General features: G+C 39.6%; 1 protein-coding gene across 1 annotated transcript in view; it reads right to left on the minus strand.

Annotated features, from left to right (window-relative positions):
• Positions 1–16,732, minus strand: part of Tnks (tankyrase) — a 145,399-nt gene that overhangs the window by 50,334 nt on the left and 78,333 nt on the right. The window contains exons 4-5 of the mRNA XM_051170061.1: positions 10,492–10,528; positions 9,704–9,779 (exon numbers count right to left, since the gene is read on the minus strand). Coding sequence (XP_051026018.1) covers positions 9,704–9,779; positions 10,492–10,528 — 113 coding nt within the window. The remainder of the gene's footprint in view (positions 1–9,703; positions 9,780–10,491; positions 10,529–16,732) is intronic.

A 16,732-nucleotide genomic window follows, 5' to 3' on the forward strand; every position in this document is an offset into this window, starting at 1 on the left:
CATGCTCGGTAGGCTGGCCTTTTCCCCTCTTGGTGTGGTGCTAGGAACTACACTCACGGCATTACACAGCCCAGACATGTGCTGCACTGATGAGCCATATCCTCAGCGGTGTGTTTCTTCTAATAAATAAAATCTGCAACCTTAGGTTCTCATGCATCAAAAGTTCTAAGCAATGGGGGTAGGGAGTCAGGTTGGGCTAGAGCTAGAGCTGGAGCTGGAGAGATGGCTCAGCAGTGAAGAGTGCTTGCTGCTCTTACAAAACCCCAGGCCACTCCCTAGCACCACCTCAGATGGCTTGGAACCTCCTGTAACTTCAGCTAGCCTCTGCTGGCTCCACAGGCACCCATACACACAGGCAAACACATACATATACATAAGAATAAAATGGATCTTACAAAAAGTTCTCAATAATTTATAGTAGACAGATACCTTGTTTTGTAAAAGACAAATTTAAATTGCAATTACCAGTGATCTGTGAGGACACACGGGGATGACTCCTTTTACACTAGCTGGGTAGGTAGGCATTACTGGTGATCTGTGAGGACACAGATCCCACTCCATTTACACTAGATGGGTAGGTAGTCATGGTAAGCAGATGCCAGGAAACAGGGGCTTCCTTGAGCTGCTGTGAAGGTGTGAAGGCCTTTAGGATGGTAGAGATATGCTGCTACCTCAAAGTTCCTTCAGTTATGATATCCTTGCTATTCTGGTATCTAGTCATGTAGTGAGGGCAGCAGTTCAAGGGTGTCAGAGGCCGAGGCCCCAGCTGTCCTCAGTTATAGCCTTCTCACCCACTGCCAACAGGTACTGAGCCCCCTATGAAGGCAGTTTATTTTCTCTGGTATTTTTATGGTATGCAAGAATATTGTATTGCAATATAAAATGTCGGAGTTACAAAAGGAAAATAATACATTTAGAATTAGTCTGCTTCCAAACTTTCTAGTCTGCATACTGAAGTAAGCATTTTTACTGTTTATACATGTCAGTTATAGTTTTGAATTTTAATACCAATGTCATTCTTTTTTTTTTTTTAATTTATTTATTATGTATATAATTTTCTGCCTGGTACACCTGCAGGCCAGAAGAGGGCACCAGATCTCATTACAGATGGTTGTGAGCCACCATGTGGTTGCTGGGAATTGAACTCAGGACCTCTGGTAGAGCAGACCATGCTCTTAACCACTGAGCTATCTCTCCAGCCCACCAATGTCATTCTTAAAGTAGAAACATTTGAATGATTAAGGATATGACTATTCACGCAAACAACAACAATAAAGTTTTTTGAAAATTTACATTCTTTATGAGTAAACAAGCACAGAGATTAGGCTATTTGTAACTCCCTTAAATTCCGAGGCTGAAGGCCACTCTTAAAATGGCAGGAAATAATAAGGCTTCACTGAAATCATGGGCTGTGGACCCTATGAAGGGATGTGTGCCCTAAGAAGAGACAGGTGCTTGCCTTCAGTCTAGTATGTGAGCACCCGGTGAGAAGGCAGGCAGGGTCAGACTCTCAGCAGCAATCAAACATGGGGCACCTTGACCTTACACTTGATAGCCTCCCAAATGGTGAGAGAGAAGTGTTGGGCCTTCTGTGCTGCTATCAATGCCTTGAAGTCAAAGACAACTAAGACACCAGCTAAGTCATGTATTTGTAGACTGAGAAATTAGTACTTTACATTGTAACTGGCCAGGTAACTGCTTTAAGTATGCTAATTTAGCCAGATGTGGTAGCAAGCACCTTTAATCCCAGCACTAAGGAAGTGGAGGCAGGAGGATTTCTGTGAGTTGGGGCCAGCATGGTCTAAATAGCCAGGTCTAGGCGAACCAGGCTGTACAGTGAGACCCTGTCTCTAAAATAAGGGCTAGGGGCTGGAGAGATGGCTCAGCAGTTAAGAGCCACTAGCTCAATTAACCCAGGCTCATTCTTAGCACCCATATGGCAGCTCACAGCCATCTGTAATTCGGGTACCGGAGAATCCAACTCCCTCTTCTGGCCTCTGTGGGTGCACAGATATGCATGTAGGTAAAACACCTACACACAACAACAACGATAATAAAAATTTAAAATATTAAAATAAAACAAGTAGCCAGCCAGTCTACTTGAACTGCAAGCTCCAGGTTCACTGAGACACCCTGTCTCAGAAAGAAAATCATAGCAGAAGGCATCATCCATCCTCTACTGTCCACACGTGCATGCAGCAGTGCACACACAGCCCAGATAAATACAAAGTTCTTAGGTTTCTCCGTGCTCTTCTTTTTGTTCTTGCTGCTTCTCAACAGCTTGTATACTGAGTGGTGCTTCTTAGACACAGGCTCATCCCTGAAGAACTTTCTGCAGAACACTGAGCATGTTGAGTGTTTTCATAACTGGCCATTCTGCTCAAGCCAGAATGTCCCTAGTCAGAATCCTTAGCGTGTCTTCGATTATCTTTATCATGTAATGTTTAATAATTTATAAGGGTAGAAGAGAAACACCCTATAAACTTAGATTCTAACAATCTGTAGAGCAGATGTGGTAGCACTTTTGAACACAACTTCTAATAAAATTGTAATACTGACTCACACAGCTAAATGATTCAGCACTTACTCCTTTCTCATTACTCAGTTAACGTGGAAGACTGCAGGAAGCTAAGATCAGGACACAATGTTTTACCAGCTTCCTTTCAACATTGGATTCCCTTCTACTAAAAATTATTTTCTTAGTGAGAGAAATAGCTTTGTTGACACAGTTGCTAATAACACTATAGAAATGTTTCATTTGACAAAAGATCTTTTTAGCAAAAGTAATTATCTAAAGAAAAATCAAAAAGACATTTTCAAGCCCTTGTTGTTACAGAAATGAATATACACAAACATAAAAATTTTATATACTGTATCCCAACATAAATATGCGAGAAAAAATGCTGTAAGATGTTTCTGCATTACGGTGAGGCATACTCAGCTCAGCAAGAGCTGCCCTACAGAAGTGCTTTGATTAGACACATAATTAACCTGCAGGACTTGAAGAGGTCCCTGATGCAGACTTAATGAGTTCCGACCTTCCGCGATCCCAAATAACATCTCAACTATAAGCCCTAAGAACTGGGGATTTGGAAAATGGTATGACCTTTACCTACCAAGATTTGGCAAGAAAGAGGATGACAGCAGAGGGCAGCAAGGGCTGGAGAAGCCAAGGCTATGTCCCTAGATAATGTTAACTCTTTCAGATGGAGGAGGAGGGCTGACATGAAGTGTTTCCAGATACCACTGTCTTAGTTAGGTTTCTCTTGCTGTGATGAAACACCATGGCCAAACAGCGAGCTGGGGAGGAAAGGGCTTGTTTGGCTTATACTTCCGCATCACAGTTCATCATTGGAGGAAGTTAGCACAGGAACTCAAGCAGAGCTGGACCTGCAAGCAGGAGCTGATGCAGAGCCCATGGAGGGTGCTGCTCCCTGGCTTGCTCTTCATGGCTTACCTAGCCTGTTTTCTTATAGAACCCAGAACCATCAGGCTAGGGATGACACCACCCACCATGGGCTGGGTCCTCCCCCCATCAATCACTAATTGAGAAAATGCCCTACAGTTGGATCTCATGGAGGCATTTCCTAAACTGAGGCTCCCTCTCTGCTGACTCTAGCTTGTGTCAAATTGACATAAAACCAGCCAGTAGACCATATGTGTGTTCTACCCACTGTGAAGCTACAAATTCTTTTTAAAAAAATGTCTTTATTTTGTGTGTGGGCATGTTGTGTGTGCATGCACGTGTGCACGTGCTCTGTCTTCATGTACACCTGCGTTAGAGGGTATAGATGATTGTGAGCCACAATGTGGTTTCTAGGAATTGAACTCAGGACTTCTGGAAGAGCAGAAAGAGCTCTTAACTGCTGAGCTATCTCTCCAGCTTGAAGCTACAGATTCCTAAGCAGTCCAACTTAGTGTTACTGGTAACAGTTGAAATATAAACAACACAATATATTACAAGTTTGGGATATTAAAACTGAAAAGTGCACATGGCTCAAAAACTTTGCTGTTTAGGTTGAAAAAATTGGGACCTCAAGAATATATTAAAATTTGGTGTGAGCATTTAACTGATAACAGTTAACATCTGTCACCTAGCTTTAAGTCCTTACTTTCTCCCATAATCCCATGACCTCAAAAATATACACAAAGTTATTTCTTTTCCAAGAGGAGAAAAATTATTTTAAGACACCAATTCAAAACAGGTGGACGTATCTTAGGAAGTGAATATATTTTGGTGGTATTTTTTTAAATCCCCAAGTCTTCCAGGGGCTGTGAACAGGTAATTCTCAGCAGCTATCAAGCAGCTTTGCCTAGGTAGGAAAAGGTGCACTTTCCTTTCTTCTCCCCTGGCACTCACTCCAGTTATCGACTGCTGCTGGCTGTGAGACCTAGTCAGTCCCCACTGCTTCCGAGCCTCTCTGGGGACTCAGTGTTTCACATGGACCTCTTCTTGTGACTGGCACCATTCCTCACGGCCTGGCAGCTGAATTTCAAGAACGAGAATTCCAAAAACCAGCAGCCAAGCTATCCCAGGGTTTGTCTAGAATAAATATCACTTCCTTTTTATTGCATTGTCAAAGTAGCTCCCAGCTAAGATCAGAGTCAATGCGGGAAGGGAATAAAAGCCTAAGTAAGAAAGATATCATGCAACAACTGCATAATCCTGCTAAAGCATGGTGCATATGAAGGGAGGGAAGGGACTGTTGATGGGGAATGAGAAATTCTGCGTATAGCAGGACAAATGAATGCATACAACCCCAATTTAAACATATAAAAAACAAAACAAAACTACTTACACTAATTTTTTCTTCTGTGCTTTACTGAACATACTTTATGGAAGTCAAATCAACATTAGCATAATGGCATTATTTCCAGCCAGGTACTAATTTTTAATATCAAAGTATATTCAAAGACTTCAAAAATGTATCAAAGGAGTAGATTTGATTTGTGGTTATCATGTATGTTCAAACTGTCCCATGCATACTGGCTTAACCCTCTCAAATGTCTTATGCAATGGAACAAGTATCAACATTTATGAATAACTGGAAATTATGAGTAACTGGAAACTCCACAGTCACACTGTGGAAATGGAAGAGCCAAGGGCATGAACCACTCTCTGGTCTCAGTCTATTTGCTCTTTCAAGTTTACCATGTTTTCTTCATAGTGTTTTCAAGGCATGCTATTAAATTCTACATGGTTTCCCATTGATTTACATATCAAATAGATTTTAAAGGTTTATTTACTTTTTATTTGTGTATATGTGCTAGCCTATATGAGCACATGTGCATCACATGCATGTAGCAGCTTGTGAAGGCCTCCCTAGAACAGTTGCAGGTAATTGTGACTCATCGTGTAGGTGCTGGGAACCATATACAGGTCCATTTTTAAGAGGAGTTAGCATTCTTAAACACTAGACCATCTCTGCAGCGGGTGTGTGTGAGTATGTGTATGGTGTGTGTGTAAGGGAGGGAAGGGCATCAGATCCTCTTGAGCTTGAGGTCTGGGCAGTTAGTAACTCAATGTGGGTGCTGGGGACCAAACTCTATAGTCTTCTGTAAGAGAATAGGTGCTCTTAATTGTGGGGCCACTTCTCTAAACCACAGCTGTTCTAATGGCTTTACTTTTCTATTCTCAGATTCTCGGTCATTATTTGTTAGGGGAGCAAATATTTTCAGTTGCATCTGACATGCAAGACAATCCAATTTTCAAATTTTATTCTGGTCCCCAGTTGCATGTTTGTAAATTTATGTATTCTTTTGTTTGTTTGTTTGTTTGTTTTTTTCCCTCTCTATGTAGCCTTGTCTGTTCTGGAACTCACAGAGATCCACCTGCCTCTGCCTCCCTGAGTGCAGGGATTACAGGCATGTGCCACTGTGCTCAGCGAATTTGTGGATTCTTACAGATATCTAAATATTAACGCCATAAAAAGCCTAGACAAGGAAAAAAATCCCTCTTCTTAACTCTCTACTTCATAACTACCACATAAAAAGGATTATTAAAACTTTTTAGTGCATCAATTTCAACATCTACGGCAATATCTCAATCATTCTACCACTGCATTTATTTCTGTTGAATAAATACATGTTAGAAGCAAGAAAAAAAAAAAACCTGAAACCTCAGGAACTCTTTTAATGTATTTTTTTAAAAGACAGATTTATTTATGTCTATGGGTGTTTTCTCTGCATGTACACCTGCAGACCAGAAGAGGGAATCAGATCCCACTGGTTAATTACAGATGGTTCTGAGCCACCATGTGGGTGTGGGAATTGAATTCAGGACCTCTGAAAAAGCAGCCAGTGCTCTTAACTGATGAGCCATTTTTCCAGCTCCCAATATTAAACTTTTCTTTCTTTTTTTGGGGGGCAGGGGGAGAAGGCTTGGCTCTTTGAGACAAGGTTTCTCTGTGTAGCCCTGGCTCTACCTCCCAAGTGCTGGGATTAAAGGCATGCAAGCCCTCCCTCTCCTCTTACGCTGTTTTAAAACATCAACTATTAGCCACTTTTTTGTATGTGACATCAAAGCAGCAACAGGAGTGGGTGCAGAAAGACACACATAATTCTCTCTCAGAAACACACAATGTAATCCCAATGTACCCATTTTGTTATGTAAAGAGAGATTTCTCACTTAAAAAAAAAGTTTGGTGGCACATAACCTTTAACCCCAGCGTTAGAGAAGCAGAAGCAAGCAGGCCTCTGTGAGTCACGGGCCAGCCTGTGGTTTCAGGTCAGCCCCAGAAGGACAATGATATCTGGTCCTTAAAAAAAAAAAAAAAAAAAAGAAGGCCCCTTGACCTCCCCATGCATGCACTTGCTGTTCTGGTGCTTTCTCTTCTGCTCTTTTCTGGCCACAAAGCAACCCTCCCCTGCTCAGCTCAGCAAAATGCTTAAACATTTTCTTTCCTCTTTTTAAGATAGGGTTTCATGGGCTGGAGAGATGGCTCAGCGGTTAAGAGCGCTGGCTGCACTTCCAGAGGTCCTGAGTTCAATTCCCAGCAACCACATGGTGGCTCACAACCATCTATAATGGGGTTTGGTGCCCTCTTCTGTCATACATGCAAACAGAACACTCACATAAATAAATAAATATTTAAAAAAAAAAATAGGACTTCATTACGTAGACCAGGCTGGCCCTGCAAATTTTCTATCTCCTGCCTCGACTTCTCCAAGTTGCTGGGAGTGCAGGTATATATACTGCAGTGTCGAGCTTTAAACGTGTGGCGATTTTGCCTTTTGATAAGACTGACTGCAAAGCACAACAGGGCAAAGCGGGCAGAGCCTCCCTGATGCACCGAGACGCTCAGGGCTCTGGAGGCTGGAGAAGCAGACGTCCGTCTGTGGGAAATCCAAACACTAACCACTGACAGGTACCTACCAGGTCACCAAGGCACAGTAACACATACAGAACAAACTTACGCTAGGGTGTGATTCCACACACAACATTAAGAAGAATGCTAAAATCTCATGCCCTACACATCTCTAAGCAATTCTCCACCCACGAGTCACTGTATAAGAAATATTTCTTTCTAAAACTATTTGTGAATTTACATTTCTATGGGCCTTTGAAATTTACAAACCAAGAACTATGTAAAACTAAGGATAAAATCAGCTCAGCCTTAGCAGTGTTTTAAAGTACCTCTGAAAACAGTATTTGATTGTATGACCCATTCTAACACAAAAGCCAAGAGGTAAAATGTTAAATACTTACTAACTTAGCTGCACATAAAACATACCTTAATTCTTTTATTTCGTAAAAACAGGTTCCCTGATTCTAGTAAACACAGATATACATATAAAATCTCTGAGAGAGTAACTTATAATTTATCAGCTTGGATTCACTTACATATTTTCTTGCTATCTACTCTAAGAAAGCAAACAGCACTGCCATAACCAGAGGAGTGCACAGCAATCTCCACTAGCATTGACAATTCCGCTTGTGGCTTTACACACTGGTGCATGATAAGAAGAATCACTCTGTGCCATGCGTGAGGATAGAAATCGAAACATAAATATTACCAACCTTTACGTATACAATCTTGTGTTTCACATACAGATGGCAATTGTGAACTGTGAATGAGTCTTTATAATAAATATAAGCATTACAATAAAACCCAATTGATGCCTATTTAATTTTCTTTCATTACCTGATTTAAATTTTAAAAATCTGATAATGTATAAATGTGTTCAGTGTATATTTTTAGAATATTATTGTATTATTTCAGCAGAAATCCTTCAGTGTGGTATCTCAGGTATGTTCCTAAAGATGTCTTCCACATGAAAATAATATGGTTCTTCCTTAACTCTCCAGAAATAAATAGAATACAAAGTAAAACCAACAGAAAGCATATAATTTCTCATTCACACACCATGGATCTAATTTTTTAAATAGCATGAGTAGTAGAGGTGATTTTCTCACTTGAGGGCTAAAATCATGTTTGTCAGTGAACCAGACTAATACTCTAAGCTGCAGCTAGATGCCAGGCTTGATCCTGTGCAAAATACAAAACCTGAACGGAATAGCCAAAGACAGACATGGAAGCAGAAGTACAATGTAAGGAAGTCTGTGGGAAAACTCTATGGTTAATGCAGAAAAAGAGCCATAGAATTTGGGCAAAGACACTGGTTCCAGGTATGAGGAAGAGAGACTTACATCCCTAAGAGAGAGGACGGGGCTGTTCAGCATAAAGGCTGAAATCTGGGGATGAAGCTGGGATGGTGATTTCATCTCCTGCTATAGTAACTGCCCACCAACTTCCCAGGACTAAAATGGATACAGAGAACTCAAGGAAGCTGGCTCTAGGTTCGTCTATGTCCACAGCTGCACTTACTACAGATGCGACAGGCTCTCACCCACACAGTGAAAGGAGCAACTCGACCTACTCAGACGATCCAAATAAAACATGGAGTGCAAAGTACTCATGGGGGTTAAAATCCCAAAAGCAACTCTAAAACTGCAGGAGACATGAGCAGCTACCCTTTAAAATCAGCTCCGCAGAGTGAGAAGAGTACTCAGTGGATTTGCTAGTTTGGAGCAGTAGAGACTATTCTGGGGTTCTTTTCGTCTACCAGGTTAGTCACTGCAAAACTTTGCAGTCAGTTACCACAGTCTGAACACATTACATTTCATTCTCTATTCAGCATGAATACAGAGCAGACAATGAGGTTGCTAGCTGCGCATTTATAAATTACCTTATGACAAGAGTATCTTTATGTAGAATATTTCTTTTTAAATCTATTTTCTTACAATATGCTACACTTTTTTTTTTTTAAAGTAGAACTGTTATGGAGATCTAAAAAAGCCATTAACAGTTTCTCACTTTTAATAGAAAAAGTGTTGATACTTAGCAGAAAAACCTACCAAATAAATTAAAAGTGCTTATGTCCTAACAAAGATAAATATTTTTTCCATTACAGCACACAGAAAGCACACTGTTAATTTTATTACAAAACCACTGTGTGCAGTTCATGTAACAAACAACTTTCAGTGCCTGACATTGAAGAGGGAAGCTCACTTAAGACCCATGCTTCCCTGGGAGTCTGTCACAACCACTAGCAAGAGAGCAGCATTTCATTTGCAGTGCAAGAATGCCAGTAAAAACGGCTACAAACATGTACGAATAAACATGTGCACAGACCATACTGAATACAATTATATTGTAAAGCAAGAAGAAGTTACTAAATGAGGCAACATTAAATAACTTACCTTTCGCCCATCACTTGCATGGCAATTCACATTTAGAGGAGTCAGTAAAGCCATTAGCTTTTCTTCATTACCACTCCTATAAAAAGGTAGTAAGTTAATATCTGTAAAATTACAGAGCTTCTTATGAATATTTTCACTAAGAGTGGAAAACAAGGAGTTTGCTTTAATTTTTAAATATGGACCACAATGCATGTCTACAATATTTATTTCTGCTAACATAATTCCTGTTAATTACATGGTGGCATGGTATCTTGGGTGATGTAGCTATCTACACTTAACCATTTACATAGTTATTTTAATTACAAACAAACTTTATTCTGAAAAAAATGATCTAAAACATTTGAGTTTAAAAATACAAATTCTATAAAGAGGTAATCAATTAAATTATAAATCACCACCAAAAACAACAAGAACAAAATAGATGAGAATTTTAATGTTTACTTTACGTCTCTCCTTCAAGCTTGGATAGGAAAAAAAAATCTTCAAAGCAAAAGAAAGATATAGGCATATAAACACTCCAAGAATATCTTTTGAAAGGTCTGCAGGTAGTACCTCGAGATATGTTACAAATAAAATTAGCCTTACACCGCTCAGCATAGTGAAAGATTCTGTCATTCTGCCCACTAACAATGTAAAATAAAGTGCACAAAGACTAAGTAGATTTTACCCTCACTATCCCTTAAAGCCCAAGCAAGACACGAACACGTTATAAATCTGTACACTCCTCTACCTGTGCGCCCCCCCCCCCAAATGTATTATACTCACTTAAAATGAATGGAATCACTTACCTAGCAGCTTCTAGGAGTTCGTCTTTTTTGTATTCACCTAAATGATTGCAAAATATCATGCTGTTAGCATTTGGCAGAAGACAGATTAAGAAATGCAGTAGGCAGCAAACAGAGAATTAAATAGAGAAGAACAGAAAAAGAGAGTCCACACCCCGCTGGGTGATGGAGCCGTGACGTTAGCCAGCTTGTGAAGGCAGCATCACCAGTGCCTTGGAGACGGGCAGCAAATTGACGCAGCTTCTTGTCCAATCCTCAGATGAAATAGCTTTCTTCAGACAACCAATGAACGCTAAACCTCGCGTCCAGGAACACATTCCCTCTGATAACGGCGTGCCAGCTCAAGACAATGTCCCTTCCCCCCCCCCCCCCCGGTTTGTATTCAGGCTGTCACAGTATACTTGTGAAGCATAATACATTCTGAGACAAAAGCAACATAATGTGGTTCTTTAAAGGTACAAATCACTAGCCTTCAAAAAGCCAAAAATAAAAAAAAAACAAACCTGTTTTATTTGTAATGCCATGGAAAGTTTATTTTATTATTAATTACCATCACTGAGCTTTATAGCAGGGGGAAAAAAAGTGTAAATATCAGAACCACAAATCCTTTTTCGCCTCGATAGGGAAGGTCTGTAGACTAGAAATACGTGAACTCCGTACCAAATGCTATGAGCCTCTTGGAGGCAGTGCTCCAAAACCAAAACAGAGAGCACACTCTTACGCGGCACCGATAACCTAAGCTGTGTAACCTCTATACTTGCTCACCAAGTCTTAACAACAGGAAATCTTACTAAGCAGAGGTCTCATGAGCTGAGCAGGGAACCAACTGCTATGACATGGGTAATTTTACTCTCTTCTACTTTTCACAACAGATTTTTCAAAATATACCAGTGTGAAAATAGAAATTACAAATCTTGCATAGGAGATTACTTAGAGCACTAGAGAGCTAACAAGTTTCTTTTGCAAGCTCAATTAAAGGACAAGGAACCTTAATAATAGCAATGCTGTGTTTGTTCCTTCAATAAATAAAAAAGAACAGCCAGGATTCTGATTCAGCTCTAATCCAGCGACTCTGCTGGCAATATCATTAAAGAAATAATTATACAAATTGTTTTAAAAATATCCTTCAGTTAAAGTATCAGGTATACATCAAAAAAAGAAAACCTTAGATTAAATAGTTATATAATAACCTGAAATTATTTTAAAATACTCCAAAATTTGCGATTATACATTTTTTTTTCTGTTTGCATTTTGCTACAAACTGAGTTATTTACTTCAGTGCCAACACTACAAAAATGTCAAGGCCCCTGAGCGGCCATTTGAGTCCTGTAGTCCATTATTAACGCGGATGTCTTGTCTCTTGGATTGGAGCTTAGCTAAAAATCTAGAAACTATAACCACACTTTCAAACAGACGTTATTAAGGGAATCTTATACCCATAAAGCCAGTTCTATGCACCCCCAATTCCATACGGTAGATTGAACAATTTCTGAGTAACAGAACTAGTCTTTCCAATTCCCTATAAAATGTAGTTCAGATTGTTTAATAATTAACTGCATAAAAGTAAAATGGTATCGTCAGCCAAAACTTATCTTTATTAAACATTTTTAACAGCAATATGGAAATTGAACATATTAGGAATGTGATGTTATAAAGTCAAATTTAAAACCCAGAAAGCCTTGATAATTACAATCTAAATAAATGCAAATTATAGAATATATCTATAAAAGTCACCCATGCATTCAAAAGGTGTACACACACACACACACACACACACACACACATACACACACACACACACACACATGCCAGTTTCGAAGATAACACTGCCATCTCTGACTTGAAGGAATATTATCCTATTAAAGGAGAGAGAGAATAAACCAATGGCTGCAGCAGAGTGTGGGGAAACCCTATGAAACCCTATTATGGGCTTACTGGCTAGTGTAGCTGGGATTACTAACAGGTTAACTGTGGGATGGGGAGGCCTTTCTGGCAGAGAGAAACTAAAGCTGAGTTTTAAAGAAACAAGTGGCTTTCAGGTAAGGAGTGTGAGAGAGAAGGAGAGGCCTGAGAGAGGAAGGGAAATTCTGACTCTTCCTAGACAAACCAATGACATCTGCAGGGCAACGACACCAACTCCGTGAAAGGACCACAAGAGGACATGTTGGATGTTTTAACAGGAAGAGTACAAAATCCGCTATATCTAAGTATCTTCAAGTATACTGACTAGATAAGATGTTTCCACACTAAACAACAGTACACCAGAACACAGGGTTGAAGTACTAGGCTCCACAGTGGACATTCTGCAGTATGTACATATACACTGTGAACTGCAAGTAACTACTCCTGAAATTCAAGTCACAGTGAAATATAATTCCAATAAGCTAAGTAACAAAACTGCAAAGGATTCGGGCTCCTCATAGTTCTATAAGTCTGCCTGCACACAAGTCCTAATCATGCACAGCTTGCTATTTTCAGCAAAATGCTCGTTTTTGCAAAAAATATTATTTCTTTCTGCACAGGCTGATAATAAGGCAACACTTTGAAAAGATATATGTAAGTATGTATTACAACTGACTCTACTCTTCCTGTTAGAGATATTGGGGCTTTAATCAGTTTTTCTGCAATACATTCCAGCATCCACTATCTGGTGCCCAAGGACCACAATCAGTCAAGAGCTGAAGCCATGCCTCACACCTGCCTTGCGGAAGTACTATCATAATGAATTAGAGTTCTTTGCATTCTGACAGCAAACCCGAGATGCTTACCAGCGGCCTAACCAGCAGGTCTGTTTCACTTTAGCTGAGAGAGCCTGGCACTCTGTAGAATGTTTGTATTCCTTAATAACACCCAGTTAAACAGTCACAATAGGTAAGCTAGAAAGCGAACAAAGAGCAGCCTGGCATGAAGAAAATAGATGGCTTCAAATATTTTCTCACTAGAAAAAAGTAGGATGAAAACAAATAAGCACAATGTTTGTTTTGAATAGTTATTATTACCAAATATTAATGTGCAAAAGATACAATATATATATATATGTGTGTGTGTGTATATATATATAGTCAGTAAGTAAAAAATTTTTATCAGGATGAAGGTTAAAAATACCCCCTTCATATTTCTCTAAAGTAGTTAGAAATAACCTCATTTTCTCTAGTATACAGGCAAATTTTTCTTTTGAAGAAACTTACATATAGAAATCATAATTTTTTTGTTGTGTGTGTGTGTTTTAGATAAGGTTTCCCTGGTAGCCTTGGCTATCCTGGGCTTGCTTTATAGACCAGGCTGGCCTCAAACTCAAAGCCATCCCCGTACCTGTGCCTCCTGAGTACTGGGATCACAGGTGTCAACACCACGGCTGGCAAAAGTCATGGTTTTTGATTTACCTCAATTTTAACACTGTGAGGGGCCTTTACCTCCAGCAACCAAAAGGATCAAAGCAGATTGCTTTGTAAAAATTAACCATTTTGTTTTTTAGAGATGAGATAACATGGAGAGTTTATGAATATAGAGTCACAGATGTTTAAAGCAGTAAAAGACTGAAAAAGAATTCTGATGTCTCTGCTTTCAAGCCACACACTGCAGTGACGCCTCACATTACGCACAGAAAGTCACCTGTCTCCACCTCACCCCACCTTGCAGTTCCAGAGTAGACCTAACAAGCCATCTACCCTAGACACAGGGTCTTGCTGGCCTTGCCTGGTCTGCTCCTTGCCATGCACCTAGGCTGGCCTTGAACTCACAGCAATCTCCTTGCCGAGGTCTCCGAGTGCTGGGATTACAGACATGTCCCACCATGTGCAATGGTCATCATATTCATTAGCTAATGAACTAGACCCAAGGCAGTCAAGTCGGGTGTCTAGATTAACTGTATCCACTAGTCTATCAGGCTCTGGAACTAGACTAATATGCAAAGAACCACCAAACTGGAGCTTTGTCAGACAGGACGTATGTATGTGAGAAGAAAGAAACTAAGTACAAGGACACTTTATAAAGCAAACAATTGTAGCTCTGAATAAAAAATAAATCAAAATTTCTCACCAAACTACTTTGGGTCCTGGGCCACTGGAAGAGGGATGAAAGAAATTCTTCTGGTCTATTCCAGTGACCAGTGTATTCCACATTTCCATAGCATGCTTTAATTCCTGAAGTTATTGGTTATGTCAAGGGAAGAGCTTTGTAAAGACTTCAGCCAAGTATCTCTATTACCAAATTAACGCAGGGACTCTCATGTTGCTGTGTGTGCAGCACTGAGACCTGACAATTCTGATCCCCCTGTGGAGGCTGAACACTACGAAGAATTTCTGCACTGAACTCAAATACAAGAAATTGATACTTTTAGCTGAACCCATAGCCTACTTGGGGAAGAAAATATTAGTTCAGATGATGTATTTCACTGTGTTCTGGTTTGAAGACACAGAACTAGTTATGTGGTTGTGGAAAGTTTTGGCTACAAGACCAGGAAATAGTCTGTTCTCAAATCAGTAAAGCTAGATCCTCATGCAAACCAATTTTCCAACAGACAGACACTCTGCTGTCCAGAAATAAGGGTCTTGGGAATAATTAACCTATTGTCTTCATTCGAAAATCTTTCATGAATACGACTGAGACAAAGAAAAACTACAAAATTCTTATTATCCCGTTTCTACTCTTGAATCCTATCAAATCTTTCCATCTGTTCTGATGCGGCTTCAAAGTCCATACCAACAGTTAAATCTAAGGTCACAATCAAATGAAACATGCCACAATTTTTCAGAAAAGAATAATTTTTAAAAACATTTTTGTTTTTAAGACTCATTATTTATCATGTACATAGTGTTCTGCCCGTATGTGTGCCTGAGTGCCAGAAGAGGGCACCAGATCTCCATTTACATGGTTATGAGCCACCATGTGGCTGCTGGGAATTGAACTCAGGACCTCTGGAAGAGCGAGCGTTGCTCTTAACCTCTGAGCCATCTCTCCAGCCCCTCAAATCAGAATATTTTGAATCTGTGGAGAGTACGTTTCTGGTGGAGATGCTTTACTTCATGGCAACCACTCGTCTAATTTCTGTCCCTCAAGTTTCTCTTTGCTTGCCTAACATTCCGTGCCCTCCACCCTTGGTATTGAGCCTAATGACTTGCATATGTCCAAGCACAGGCCCTAACTCGGCCCTGCAATGTCCTTACACTTTTAATTCACAGAATGTCATCTAAATGGGATTACTGAACACAAATTTTTGAGTCTAGGTTTCTTACCTGATTTAAATGCTTTTGAAACCTGTTCCTGTCACTAAGCAGAGTAAGTTGTTTATTGTTAAGCAATATTCCATTACATATTATATAGACACAGTTTGATTGCCCTTTCTCTGGCTGTAACTAATTTTTAATGTCTTCAATTCCTAAGTCACAACTGCCACATTCATTTCTAATTTAATGTACTCCATTGCTCAATGAAATCGGAGGCAAGTTGCTACATCACTAAAAAAAATAGTCACATGGACTTCTACATTAGTTTGCAATTCCTTACGATGAAACTTGTTGCGAGAAGCAGGGTCTGACAATTCCCAAACAGGCATCTCGCAAAGCTCCGTGGCCTCTGTAGGCTGATGCATTCAAGGGGCATGCATCCTGATAAGAGCAAGGACGGCAGGAAAGCAATTTTCTTTTCAAAGATAACAATATGGTTCCTATAAATCACAGTGTGCTGTGTTCGTATAGTCTCACAGCTCTGAGACAGCAGGTACTACACATCAAACAGTTTCTTATATGAAGAGATCAATTTTGCCTACAGGCTTAATCAAAAATGAATTTTTTGAAATAAGCATTGTAATATCATAACTCACATAAAAATAATACAAACATTAAAAGACAGTGTTGAGTATCTTGATATTTCTAATTCTTTGATGGACGTACTTTTCTCTCATAAATGTATCAACCACATTTACGTAAAATTAATCATTGGCTTTACTAAAAGGCTGGTACCATAACTACTGACTCTTGGAACACTAAAGGGTTACAGCAGCCTGGATAGTGGAGTTTTCAATTCAACTGTTAATTTAGCATTTCACGTTGTCTGTTCTTGACAGAATTCCTTTTTGAGATATATTATATACTTCTTTGCATTCAATAGAGATCATATGAAAAATGATGCTACCTTTTTTTCTAGATAGTTCAGGTACCAGGAACTTCCAATAGAATACCATAACGTAAGCTGTAGGTTGATGAGATGAACAGCCAAACACCTTCAGAATGCGATATATTTAATT

This window comes from Acomys russatus, chromosome 27, assembly GCF_903995435.1.
Source record: "Acomys russatus chromosome 27, mAcoRus1.1, whole genome shotgun sequence".
Taxonomy (NCBI): domain Eukaryota; kingdom Metazoa; phylum Chordata; class Mammalia; order Rodentia; family Muridae; genus Acomys; species Acomys russatus.